At 39.8% G+C, this 14,780-nt stretch overlaps 1 protein-coding gene across 2 annotated transcripts in view; it reads left to right on the forward strand.

Moving 5' to 3' along the window:
* Positions 1-13,387, forward strand: part of nde1 (nudE neurodevelopment protein 1) — a 40,169-nt gene extending 26,782 nt beyond the window's left edge. Inside the window, exons 8-9 of one of the 2 annotated variants that reach the window (XM_078559143.1) lie at positions 6,656-6,810; positions 10,145-13,387. In XM_078559143.1, coding sequence (XP_078415269.1) covers positions 6,656-6,810; positions 10,145-10,229 — 240 coding nt within the window. In that variant the 3' untranslated portion in view covers positions 10,230-13,387. The remainder of the gene's footprint in view (positions 1-6,655; positions 6,811-10,144) is intronic. The other variant, XM_078559142.1, reaches the window with a different exon arrangement.
* The last annotated feature ends 1,393 nt before the right edge of the window (positions 13,388-14,780 follow it).

Here is a 14,780-nt window from a genome sequence, read left to right on the forward strand (position 1 = left end):
TCCAGCATCCCAACTCTTCCTGTTCTTACACCCCTCCCTTTCCATTTATACCATTTAGTTTATATTGCTTTTCCACATCCTGCTACAAAAATGCGTCATTTCATACATCTCTACGTTAAATTGGGTGTGCCCATTTCACCAGTCCATCTATATTCTCCTGAAGTCTGTTAACCTTCTAACTGTTTACTACATTTGAGTTTCATGACCTCTGTCAAACTTAAAGTATGCTTGGTACACCAAGCCCAAGTCTTAAGGCATGTTTATAAAGAGCAGTGATCCTGATACTTTCTTCAGGAGAACACCACTGCATAGGACTGGGGGCTTCAGACTGAGAAGCAGGCGTAGGCCATTCAGCCCTTCTAGCCTGCTCTGCCATTCGATAAGATCACGGCTGATCTGATTGTGATCTCAACTCCACTTTTCTATCTTCTGCCCTTGACTCCCTTGTCTAACAAAATCCTAACTCTGCCTTAAATAAATTCAGTGACCCAGCCTCCACTGCTTTCTGGGGAAGAGAATTCCAATGACCCTCACATCTCCTTTGAATCTTAACCAGTTACCACTACTCTCTGCTTTCTGTCTCTTAGCCAATTTCATTACCACGCCCCCTTTAGTCCAGTAAGATTCAATTTTGCTAACTTGTCTAATGTGATAAATCTTTCAGTCCATACATACATTAATTGTTCTACCTTCTATAGCCATTTGGCCTGGGTGACCTTTTTTCTACTTTGAACCTTCCAACCTTCTAAGTACCTTTGTTTTCTTTTTACCTTGTCCAGTTTATTTGCTGCTACTTCCTATTTTGTGAAAACAGGTACGCAACACTCATTTAGTGCCCCAGCCAAGCATTTTCTCCACAAGAAAATCTCTTTTTGGCACCTGCATTTTTACTATTTTTAATTTTGTAAAAGAAACCTTTTTGGGTTCTCTTTTTATGTTACCTGCTAATGTATTCTCATGCGCTCTTTGCCTCTTTTTCTGTACTTTAGTACTTTAGTTTTGTTCTCTACTAAATTTTGAAACTGATATTTATGATAAGCCACCTTTTATACATTTTAACCCTGGTATTTTTAGTCATCCAAGGAGCTCGAGTTTTAGATGCCCTTTCCTTCCCATTATGGGAATGTGTTTAGTCTATATCTGAACTATTGCCTCTTTTTGAAGTCCTTCCATGGCTCATTTATTGTTGTACCTACCAATCTTTTGAATCCAATCCACCTAGGCTAGATCACCTTCCAAGTCACTGAAATTAGCTGTCCTTGTATTTTTCTATAGCTCCTCTAAATGTAATGTCCACTTAAATACAGCTGCTCACCCCACCCCACTGGAACATGTGCCACCACCCCACTCCACTCCTCGGGGCGCGATCCAGCTCTGATTCCTCCTTTGGGCTGGAATTGTACTGATCAAGAATGTTCCGTATGCGCTTAACAATTCTTCTTCCTCTTAGCCTTAGTTTCCCATCTGTAGGATAACTTCATCGCTGCTCTATAGTTCGTGCATCGTTTGGAAACTTGCTCCACTATTTGGCCTACGGTATACACCAGCAGCCTAATAGACCCTCTTGTCAACCAAATAGCTTCTGTCTTGAATCACTCTCTTCTAGTGATGTAACAATATTTTTGATCAATACTAGCACCCCTATCTTTTCTGAATACATTGTAGTCAGGAATATTCAGTTCCCAATTCTCTCCTTGTTTGAGCCATGACTTGGTTACTGCCATTCTACCATAGCCAATGTTGCAATTTATCTCGGCAGCTCTCCAGCCCTTTACCCCATTTTGTGCATTTAAGCACATGCACTCCAAATCCACCCTGGCCTGCATTGCATTTTCTTCCATTTTGGGGTGATTTATGATTTCATTATGGTTTGTTTCTCGGTCTTCTGTGCACCTGTAACTCCTGTAATTATCTGGTTCTCTCCCTCCTGCCAATTTACTTTAAAACCTCCCTATAAGGACATTAGCCCCAGCTGTGTTGAGGTGTAACCTGTCCATGGTGTCTTTCTCTGGGAAACCCTTTTAACTCCAGAGTAGCAATTTGACCCGAACAATTGACCTGTTTTCTGTTTCTGGCTACCATCTCCCAAGAAAAGTGTGGTGTGTAGCTTTTGGACAGTGAGATTTATGCGTTAATGGGGCACAGATGTGTACAGTCCATGAAATTGTATCTATGTCCTCAAAGTTGTGTTTCCAATTTGTTTGTGCCAGGCTTTAGAAAACTCCAAGAAAAAAGCAAAATTGATTCCTTCAATATTTTTTGCACTGAGTTATTCTTGCATGAGGGATATGCTGAAGAGTATGGATCAAATACATGGTTATGTGAAACTGGAAGTACAACTGTAAAGCCCAGTAACATTTTGGGTTTTCTGAATGGATGCTTATAGTTTTAAAAAAAAAATGTACAAGGCACTGGGTCAACTTGAATTTAGGATATTGTGTTCAATTCTGGATGTTCAGTTTTAGAAAGGACATTGAAGTCATAGAAATCATAGCGTAGGGCAACGTCCCCTTCTAAGCCGCACCTAAGGGTGTGCAGCCAGTCTGGAACTTACCTTGCAGGGGACAAACGAGCCCCACACAATAAGATGCAAGTGAACATCTAAAGGGATCACATGGTGCAACATATGGGCCACACATGCAAAGGGAAATCAGAGAGAACATTGTGAAATCAGAAGGATGACTCTAGGATTGTAAAACTAGAGTTGTGAAGAAACAAAAAAAAATAGTCCTTCCACTGGAATAAAGGAAGCTAAGAGTTTTTATAGAAGTGGTTAGAGTTTCGATAGGATGAATGGAGAAACACTCCCTACTCCAGCAGGGAGCTGGTTTTGAGGTCATCAATTTAAAATTCAGAGGTCAGGAGATATTTCTTTATGCAAGGTTTTTGGAGCAGGAAATATTTTGTTATAAAGTAGTGGAGCAGAGACCATTGCGATTTTAGGGGGCAAGAGTGGATAAGCGTTGTAGTAAAGGAAGATGAATGGTTATTGTGAGAACAGGGAAGTGGAATTAGTTTTGGGTCATTATGAATGTAATGGATGTATAGCGGCTACTTTGATCCTATGGGGCCAGCTATGGCGGACATGGTTGACTATTTCCCTCATTGCTAACTTTAGTGAAAGAACAGATGCATGATGGGTTTTTTTTGCGCCAAGTAGGCCTGCTCTCCATTTGATGCAATAGAGCCTCCAACATTCAGCATCACATGTAGGAGTGTGTGTCATAGTACTGGTGACACATCTCTGCACTATTTGCCAACATTAGTCCATTCTTGTCACCGCTATAATTTTCCCTTATGTAAAAGCTGCGATTTGGCTGGATTTTCCATTCTTCAGCCAAGTGGATAACTGGTCACGCTCTGGTCTGTTTTTATATGCCTATAGCCTGTACAATTAAGTGGGATGTGACTCCCTTTTTTAAAATTTGCCTCCACTTGCACCTTGAGCCACCAATGCAGCTGAAGCTCATACCTATTTTTCTTGGGCTTTCAGGCTCCAGAATATTTCTGCATACAGATTTTTTTTATAGCATTTGATCCCTTTCAGCTTTTAAAGAAATTAACTTGAAGTGCTCTTGCTGGGAATCTTTTCTACTCCGCTTTTCTGTGTGGTGGGGAAGCGCTGAGAAATGCTTTCTAAATACCCATGGCTCATTGTGGGACCCTTCTTCAGTCATTTTATTTTGGAAGGTTCAAAAGAAAATTAGATCAACATTTGGCCTGCTCAGGTGTTATCCTGAATTTTCAAAATGAATGTTCCAGGCTGAACCTAAACTAAGAGGAATATAACTCTATTTACATACTAAAATTAAGATTCCTGTGTGCCATCTAAATGACCCAACCCTGGCATTGTTGAGGTAGAGGAAAAAGTGGTTTTAATAATGCATGGGAAAGGCCCAATACGTGGAAAGGGACCGGACAGAAGTCAGTTCACTTGTGAGCTAATAACGTAGGAAGAGAAATAAACATGAAAAGCTGGAAATACTCAGGTCTGGCATCATCTATGGAGAGAGAATTAATGTTCTGAGTTGCGTATGACTCTTTAAAATATAGGGAGGGAGCCAGAAAGAAGATAGAAATGGATGGGGGTAAGTTATAAATGACACCTAGAAAAAGAAATAGCGCATAGGAGAAATAAAATGCATAGTGGAAGGAAATTAAATTGATCATTTAGAAGAACTGATAAGAGAACAAGGTGTTATCTTTTGGGGGAAAAGACTCTGGGGTAAGGAGTAGTATAGGGACTAAGGAATGGATTGAGATGCTTAGTGTGGGAAATAAACTTGGAGAATTGGATGTAATGTTATGAAGATACAGATTTAATAGCACTAACAAATGGCTGCAAACTGAGAAGGAGTGGAAAAGTAACTCCTCCTCATCTCTGATTTAAATCTACCACCCCTTAACCTAAAACTATGGGGATTATTTCCATCCTTCCAAACCTGTTTTCGTACTGGTCAGATTTTAGCCACAGGACATCTCCAATACCAGTTACTTCAGAACAAAAAAAGATATATCCTTCAGGGTAATCCTGATATAGAAGCTGAAAATGTTACAAGCCATGCCTTAAAATCATCCTACTGCATACTACCCTATTCTTCCAACTCGCCCCTACTTCTCAGGACAATCATTGGAATTGTTGGAGGAATAATGCAACTGCAATTATTAACCTTGCTCTATTCAAAATGTCCAAACAACTGATAAAAAAGAATCAGATGTGAGGATACTGACTGTGGTCTCAGTGAAGCTCAAGCTCTGGACCCTCTCCCATCCTTTAGTGAGTTGTATCATCCCTCCCCACATTGAATTGTGGTATTGAAAATGTGCAATGAGTATTTTGAGACACAATGCAGTAAGGGAAGTATGCTTTGGATGAGCAAATGACTTTGGTCTTGCAGTTCTCAAAGATTTGCACTGGGGTTTCCCTCATGCCTGGGTCTGTTGTAGATGAGTTAACAACAGGAGATTAATGCGAGTGGTCAAGTTTCATGTGTCTACCAGCTTGGTAGAAGGTTCACTAGATGGACTGTGGCCTTGCCTCTCGCCTAATAATTGCTGTTATTTTGAAGCATCTTCCAGCAAGCTCTCCTGGAGGAAATGGGGAGGGTGGATAGCATGTTGTTCTTATACAAGTTGGACCTCTTCTGTCACCATCAGAGGGATGCCACCTCTGACCTAAGTGAAAAATTTCTCTTTATATACATGTGTATATGCTTCATATTTTGATGGCCCTCATTACATTTGACATTTGGATAGAATAGTCTTTTTTTATTCTTGGTGTATGGCTGATACAAGCAAGTCTGAATTGCTTTGTAGTTGCTTTGAAGGCGGTGGTGGACTGATTGTGTCTGTGGCTTTTGGCTCAAATTAAACCTCTCCTGAGTAATTTTGCTCTTGTTCCCCATCACTGCAATCACATAATTTAGAGAGGAAATACAATTTTATTTTATTTCCCACATAGCATTCTCCATAAACAAAAAATGTTTACTAGTTTAGATTTTTTTCTATCATGCTTAAGAATGGATAGTGATGTACTCCTTATCTGAGTCTGCCTCACTAGGCAGGGTGACATGCTCCTATTTCCATCTGGGCTGAAATACAGAGGATCTCCCTGACTGCACTCGGGCTCTGCCTTTGAAGCAGCAGTTTGTGTAGAAGTTACAAAGGGAGATAAAGCCACAGTTAAAATTCTGGCATGTTTCACTGATAAAACTATGGATCTGAGTTATTTTTGATTGAACAAATCATCATATAATTTGAAACTTGGGCAACCTCTCTTCCGTCAGTATTGGACAACCTGTGATGTGTTTGACAAGATCATTTGTTAGGAGCTATGGGACAATGTGAGAATTAACAGCAAAATCAGATTCTATGGCCCAGATTTTGCAGTGAGCAGTGAAGGGATAGTGCTGCCTGTTCACAGTGCTGCCAAAGACTTCAGTCTTTTGAGCAGCAACTTGTTGTCATTGGACATCTGACCCAGCACAACATCCTCTACAGGGAATTTGTGGCATGTGTGAGTCGTGCAATCAGCAACATGGTGCTTCAACCAATCAAAGCAAGGAATCTTCAAGAGTATAAATTAGATTTCATTCATGTAGAAATTAAAATAGAGAGGGAGAAATAAAGATGTAATCAAGACACACACTTTTTTTTCTCTAAACACTAACTTCTGAAGGAATGAGACTCTGTACTGATAAAATTGCATTTTCTGTGCCAAAAATTGTTTGGCAGTAATTATGACTTAGACTGTTAAAAATCCACTTATTCCTGAATGAGAGAACTCTATCTCTTTCTGCTGTGTTTAGTGTGTGACTATAGAACTTCATACTGTTACATGAATTTCAATGCTGAGGCATTGTTGTAGTACAGCTTGTGGAGGAGCAGGGTAACTCAGACTGCAGCTTCTGGATTTCTGTGTGCATGTGCGGTCAAACGTAGTCGAGTTGGCTACTCCATGATAAAGGTGAGTGCTGTTAGCCTCATTTTTCTAATTGCAGATTCCAAGCCAGTGTTCAATTTGTAAGGTATATATGTAGGATAACAATGATGCAAAGAGAGCACTTTGCTAGATGTTGCTTAAATGATTGTTGGCAAGCTGAAGCATGGAGGGATAAACATTTGCAAATAAAATTTATATTTTATATTTTTACAGGCTCTAGAGTCCAAGCTTGCATCCTGTAGGAATTTTGTCTGGGATCAATCTCCAAACCGTGCAACTCTACCATCCACTCAGAATGGAAACTGCTCAATAAAAGACAGCAATGATAACAGGGTGTCCAATGCCAATTTATCCCAATACGACAAAGGGTTGGTAAAATCATGTTTTAACAGGCTTGCAGTATTTTGAGATGCAGTTGCCATAAGTGAACAGCACTTGTGTACAGCTGAAGTGACTGACTAAGTAGTTGAATATACAATATCTTGGAAGCTGAGTCAGATCAGTGTCCCATCCCCAAATTTAAAAAAAAACATGAACTCAGATTCCCAATCCATCTTTAGGAAAAAAACCTTGCATTGTATATAGTATCCTGAAATACGATAAATGTTTTCAGGTGTTTCAGAGGTATCAAGAAAAGATGGCCATGAAAGAAGGGGAAACCAAAAGGTTGGTCAGAAATGGATTTTGAGTATTTTGAGAGAAATCTAGAGCTTGGGCCCTAGGTGCCTTTATAATGTGGGGTATGTTCAAGATGCTAGAAGTCAGTAATGAAGAGTATAGGAGAGATTAGCAATGGGGAATAGCTAATACTCGGAGGGACAAGGATAAATTTGAGGACCTGGGCTCGATGTAAATCAATGAGGACAGGGTGATGGGTGAGCAGGGCTTAGTGCAGTGTAGGATTTGGCAGTAGAGTTTGAATGAGCTGAAGCTTATTCAGTGAAGCTTGGGAGGCTGACCAGCATACCACAAATAACTGATGCAAAGATGAGTTTTAATGGTGAATGAATTAAGGTGGGAGCAGAGGCATATGTTGTGGAGGTGGAACTCGGTAACCATTGTGATGAGAGATAAAATAGTTTTGGAAGCTTGAAGTTGAATAGTATGAGTGTTCAGTTTTTTTATTCATTCATGGGATATGGGCGTCACTAGCTAGGTCAGCATTTACTGCCCACCCCTAATTGTCCTTGTTCGGAGGGCATTTATGAATCAACCACATTATTGTGGGTCTGGAGTCGCGTGTAGGCCAGATCAGGTAAGGATGGCAGATTTCCTTCCCTAAAGGACATTAGTGAACCAGATGGGTTTTTATGACGATCGGCAATGGTTTCATGGTCATCATTAGACTTTTAATTCCAGATTTTTATTGAATTCAAATTTCACCATCTGCTGTGGTGGATTCGAACCTGGGTCTTAGGAATACTAGTCTAGTAACAATACCACTATGCCACCATCTCCCCATAACTGCATCTGTGTCTGCATGAAGCAAGATCTGGACAATACTTAAGTATAGGCTGATAAGTGGCAAATAACATGCATACCACACAAGTTCCAGGCAATGACCATTGACGAGTCATCCACCGTCAGCATCCCTTGCGTCACCATTGACCAGAAACTGAACTGGGCTAGCCATATAAATATTGGGCCTACAAGAGCACATCAGAGACTTTGAATTCTGTGGCGAATAACTCGCTTCCTGACTCCCCAAAGCCTGTCCACCATCTAAAAGGCACAAGTAAGGAGTGTGATAACGTACTCTCTTTTTGTCTGGATGAGTGCAGCTCCAACAACACTTCACATGCTCGACACCATCTAGGACAAAGCAGACTGCTTGATTGGCACCCCATCCACCACCTTAAACATTCACTTCCTCCACCGTTGACACTTGTGGTAGCAGTGTATATACCATCTACAAAACGCACTGCAACATCTTAACCAAGGCTCCCTCAACAGCACCTTCCAAACCTATGACCTGTAACACCTAGAATAACAAGGGCAGCAGTTGCATGGGAACACCACCTGCAAGTTCCCCTCCAAGCCACTCACCATCCTGACTTGGAACAATATTACTTCACTGACACTGGGTCAAAATCCTGGTACTCCCTAACAAAACTGTGGGTGTGCCTACACTACATATGAACTACAGCGGTTCAAGAAGGTGGCTCATTCGAGCTTACATTTGAACATAAGAATTAGGAGCAGGAGTAGGCCATTTGGGCCCTCAAGCCTGCTTCACCATTCAATAAGATCATGGCTGATCTGATTGTGGCCTCAACTCCACTTTCAGCCTACCCTCGAAATCCTCTAACTCTGCAATCTGCAAAGCGGGTGAGTAACGGTGGAGAGGGTGTGAAGTTGTTGGCAGAGCCTGAACATGGCATAGATATTCTTGAACAGAAATTGACGCTTACCCAAAACTGGATGCCTTCACCGCTCTGAAGCAACTAAGGGATTGATAGAGGTTGTCGAGGTAGAACTTCTGTCATTAGCAAGTATGTGGAAACTGTCATTATGGCTTGAGATAGATAGTGTTGCCAACATGTTGATGAATAAGAATAGTAGGTCAAGGATGGATGCTTAGGGTGCCCCTAGTGTGGAGTGAGAAGAGAAGCTATTGCTAGAGATGTCCTGGCTATGATTGCTCAAGTAAAAGTGGAATCAAGCAAGGGCAGTGCCAATAAGTTGCAGTATATAGGAGATTGGAGGTGGGGGAGGGTTGTAGTTGATCTCTTCAAAAGATATGAGAGATGAGGAGGAATATCACATCATAATCACAGTCTGAGAATGTGACCATTTCAATGCTGTGGTAGAGGAGGAAATGTGATTGTAGAGAAAGGAAGAGACCTGGGAGGCAACAGCACGCTCAGAATTTGGAAAGTCAGTGAAACTTTGCTTTTGGATTGTTATATTTCCTGCATTATCATATGTTAAATGCATAGCTGGTTATGTTGCATCAAAAACTTAGATCCTGAAGATCTCATTAGGAGAATGCTTGCATTTTATTGCTTGTTGTGCTGTCCCACTAGGCATCCATTAGGCAGCATCCACCAATTTAAACATAAATGTGTTGTATCCATGACCATCATGTTGATAATAAGCAGTAAGACTTGTTCATAGATTTCTTAGTTTCTAATCCTCTTCTCCAGAAAATTGTTTCACTTTGATTTGGCGCATTACCTTTGTTGCCTTGGCTGAGTAGGGAGGTTCACCACGAGAGGGGAAAGATTCAGTCATTTATGGCACAGGAGGCCATTCAGCCCATTGAGACCATGCTGGTTCCCTGTGAGCAATTGGGTTAGTACCACTCCTTGCTCAGTCTCCATAGCTCTGCAAGTTTATTCCCTTCATGTGTTCATCCAATTTCCTTTTGAAATCATAAATTGTTTCCATGCCCACCACCCTCTTGGGCAGTGAGTTCCAGGTCATTACCACTCAGACCTGCTGTTAGTAGACAATCTGTTCTTAGCCTGAATGTGTCATGGTGTAAGGTTGTTGGAAATGGACTAATAATACTGGTAAATAATGGTGTTGAATCTGGGATGTATATAAAAAGTATTCAAGTTGCCAATGGAACATAGGAATTGCTAGACAGAAACAGACCAAGGTCCATCTAGTTCAATTTCTACTATCCTGGTAGTCACATGGTACAACAATAATGGAGCTGTTGACTAATTATGGCAATCAATCTCTATCAATCAACAGATGCCAACATAAGGCGAGGAAATCTCCTATGGTGGAAAGCTTTGGGAACTGTAGGGCCAAAGTCGTCTGTTCCCCTCAAGCATAAAACACGTGCAACTGGTATATGTCCTGTCTCAAGTGACTCATTCTGTATTCCAAATATTTTTTGATATTTGTTGTATTTCCAGGTTAGCCAAAAGGCTGGAGTTTGGAACACTTGCCTCGAAGGTCTGTGCACAAGCAACTGCGTCACCACAGGGTGTAGTCAAAATCTTGCTCTGAGCATGGTAATTTTTAAATGTTTTAAATGGATATTTTTGTAACCAAGCCCTATAAGCTTTCAGTGGGTAAGTTAGTAAAAGAAAAATTCATTTGTTTGTTTTTTTTTTTGCTGATGCTGAAGTTTAGTTTTTTTTTGATGAAAGCTAAAAATAGATTTTTCTTTCATATTGAAGGTGTTTGGCCCATATTTTAAACTATATTTAGAAGCCCTGTTCCACTGGAGATGTGGGATGAGAGCTCATTAAAGAGGGGAAATATAATCAGATCACTGTTAATAGCTAATTTCCAGTGGAGTTTTTTGGCCTCAGTTTTGTGCCTGAGTTTGAACTATGTTACAGTAATTGCCTTTTAGCAGAGTAACAGGGAAACTGGCTAATTGGGGAAAAATGACCATCTTAGAGAATTGATTTTCGCAAATTGAGCTTTTTCATGCGATTATAGCTCGTTCATTTGGCTTCTTGGTAACTGATAGCTTGAGCCTTCGCATCTTGGTTCCTTATAAACTATTAGATTGAAATTAGAGTCCATTAATTCATACTTGATCCAACATCATAACCACTGGGACTTTTAAAGATGGTCAGTCAAAGTATAGGTAGGTCCACATAAACTTGTAGCTACTGAAGGTTCCGTTCTATTTTACTATTTAATCTCCCTAAGCCTTGCATTGGTGACCTTGAAGGTGTGTCGCACTTATCCTAACTACCTTAAGACTGGAATTACTGTGTATCAAGAAAATTCAATACAATAATGTACCAGTTCTGTATATTCTTTGGACCCTTTTCGGCTGAGGGTTAAAATTATGTTTATAATATGTAAGTCGCATATTTCACAAATATGTAACTTTTACTTCTGTATACCAATTTATGTAGTATAGTCAAAAATGTCTTTCTATATCAATTTGAGTTGTTCTGTGCATGCTTGTGTTAGCATAGCAGTCAACACTTCTGTTTTCACCTTTGTAAATATTTATTCTGTTACCTGCTCATCTACCTTGGAATCTCTTACGGAAGTTCAAGTTTGTTCCATTGCTTTAAATGTATATCTGTTTCCAAAATTATTCCTGTGCTTAATACTGCTTTTTGCAAAAACTGTATTTGAGTGTGTAGAAATTTTTTAAGAAGCACAAATCCATATCCTGAACAAGAGTACTTTTCAAAAAACCCTTGGAATAGAAGGGGTATTGAACTGGTTGCTATACTAGATTTAGTTCACGAGAATACTCATGATCAGCATTATAAGTCCTTTTTCATGAGCAAAATATATTTCTGTTATGATACTGGTGCAGTATTCTGTTACCATACACCCATTACTGCTTGTAACTAGAGACATTTGTTCAAAAATTGACTGAAAACCAAATTTACTGAAGAATTTCGTGTGGTTCCCAAGGGAATCTCGTCTTGTCTTGTGTTCTTTTTTCAAATTGAGTGCATAGGTAAGTGTACCAGGTCAATTGGTGTCAGTCAGTTGGAGTAGGAGATTTAGTGCTTGTAAGAGCAGTTTGAAGATCAATATCAATTTAATCTATCAAAAGGGATTAAGTTCTTAGTATTGATATATTTAAACTGGGAATGACTTTTGAGGAAGTATTAAGTAGATGAAGAAAAAATTGTAGACTGAATAGTGCCTTAATGATCATAGTGCCTTTTGATTATGGAAGGACAGGTTGGGATCCTGTTGGGATCTAGGTTTGACTGAGTTGATTATGTACCACACAAAAACTGGTTTTTCTAAGGAGTTAATCCTAATGAACCATTTAACTAACCTCTGATGGACATTAATTTATGATTTGTTCTACAGGTAGTGAGAAAGCCACTTCAGTTTTAATCCTGGCACTAGTAAACAAATAGCTGATGCACATTTTCTCAAAGCTCAAGTCAAGAGGTTTAACCCTTGGGGAGGCCTGTCTGGGTTCATTGCTAGGATAAAGCCACAGGTTGGCAAAGAGGTTGTTGTTTTCTGGTCAGAAAAGTTGATTAACCAAAGCTAACGGATGCATTTAGGATCACAATGACCTTTGCTATCATCCCGAAGTCCATAAAAATTGGAGGAAATGCACCAGGACCTCCTTTTCTCAAGGAAAGAAAAAGTGCTGTTGAGGGGCAAGTCACTGTGTCCTGAACCAAAACTGTGCTATTTATATGTTTGCCCAATGCAAGCTGGTTTACATAGGGCCACCCAGACTTAGAAAGGCCACAGGTGTTGTCTCTTGTAGGGACTATTCAGGTAGGACTGTGATTCTCTCGAACACATGACGAGATCGATGCTGTCTCTGTGAATTTTGTTTTGACTCCATGCAGAATGCACTAATGTCTTGCCACTGTGTACTTGCATTGAGATTTGGATTATGTAATTGTTTGTTTTTGCGCTCATTTAATAGATCTCCATGTTGGAGAATGGAACGTTTCCAGATTTTTTTTGCACCTGGTGCCCGTATTAAATTCCCTCTGCACTGCTGCATGGTGCCTTAATTCCAGCATCATTCACTGCTGTGATGTCTTCATTTTCCATGTCAGGTCTCAGTGAGAGCAAATTCAATGTTAAGGGGATTGGTGTCTCTTCTATATTTGACCCAGAAAAAAAAAAATCAGTAAATCATTTCACCTGAAGTGAATGGTTGTTGGTGGCAAAGGGAATTTTCCTGCAACAAACAGAGGGATGTGATCATGATTGGAGTATACTATTTGGATTGCCACCAGGAAGAGGAAAGTGAATATGGTTGCCAGGGGATAAAGAAGAGAAATACAAATGTTTTCATGCCTGAGATCCTAGCCAGTGATTTTGCCTATCTTCACCCTTGGAGTACCATATTTCATAAATTGTGAAATCGCTGGTAGGGATTGTGAAAATAATTAACAGACATATACTGTTACAGATTTGGGCTTCTGTTTGTTTTCACAAAACGTTGCCGTATCCAAGTTTATAATCCTGCTGTGTCTGTAACCTAACTGCATTTCTCAACTGAAATAAAATTATCATTCCCCATTTTGTTTGACATTTTTGCATTATTCCAAATTTTTAAATGTGTTTGGGTTTCTCTGCAACAATTTACAACTCTGACCTATCATCCATATTTCAACACAGCTTGGATGTTTCATCTATGTTCTTGTGGATAAGAGCAATAAGCCTCAAAGATCAGAATGTTCCAAATTCAATTTCTAATCTCAACCAGGCTAGCAAGTTTTGACTTATTGGCCCTGTGCTGGAGGCTGGTCGGAACTGGGGTCCCAGCTCCTGATCTTTACAGTGACTTTTGTTGGAAATACTGTTGGATTGGATCAGGCTCCACTGTAATGTTCCCATTGTCAAATAATCTTGACTACCTTCATTGCCTGGCCTCCAACCCAAATGTGGGTCATCAATAATAGACACCCCAATTGCATCTTTAAGATTTTCTGTGCTTTAGGTTTTAAATCCCAGCATTATGCTGTGAATTGGTTTTATAATGAGCTGTCACTTAATGTAACCAAATATTCTAATACACTTCAGTTGAACACTGAATACATTTTGAAATTGGAAGGACAAACAAGAGTTGAAGCAGTATAAATGGTGTTTCACCGTCTCAGGTTCCTGCCTCTTAGACTAATGGGACTTTCAATGATTTAATCTTTCATGCAAGTGGTCACTATTCACGTGAGAGCCTGGTGACCGAGTCTGATCCAGTCACCAGCCAGTGTCCTATATCCCTCGTGATTCCTTTTCCTTCATCTACCAATGTAATCCAATCTTGAATGTTGCCATAGTTTCTATGTCTCTCCCTTTTTTAAGTAAATTCCACAGCCTCTCAACTCTGAAGAATTTCGCACCCTCTTCTAAATCGTATACATTTAATCTTGTATCAGTGGCCCTTTATTCTTAACCCCTAAACTATTGTAAACAATCTGCTTGTAACCAGCCTGCCCACCTTTCATAATTTTAAGGAACTTCTATTGTATTGCACTGTAATCTTTGTTCAAGTGAAAAAGCCTTTAGTTGTATTTCCTCATTCCAGGCAGCATGCTAGCGAGTTTGCATTTAAACCATCTCAAATATCAATATCCTTACTGTTGTACAGAGCCCAATACCGCATACAGTACTTTTGAGGTTTTTTTCTTATAGGCCCATTGTTAGCTGTGGTCTTTTATATTCTATACCTTTAAGGTAAAACTCAGAATTCTGAAATTTTTCATAGAAACTCTTCACATTGATAAGACTGTTCATGTTTTTTGAACCTCCTTGAAGTGCCCATCTTTCCACTCATCTACAACACTTGGACTACTTCCATTCGGTATAATTATTATTGTTCTTAAATACCAAAATAGATCACCTCACACTTGGTGAATTCCATCTGCTATTTTTTTGTGTTCTTTCCCTTGCATTGGCAATATACTTTTCTCAG

The sequence above is a fragment of the Cetorhinus maximus genome, chromosome 15, assembly GCF_964194155.1.
Source record: "Cetorhinus maximus chromosome 15, sCetMax3.hap1.1, whole genome shotgun sequence".
NCBI lineage: Eukaryota > Metazoa > Chordata > Chondrichthyes > Lamniformes > Cetorhinidae > Cetorhinus > Cetorhinus maximus.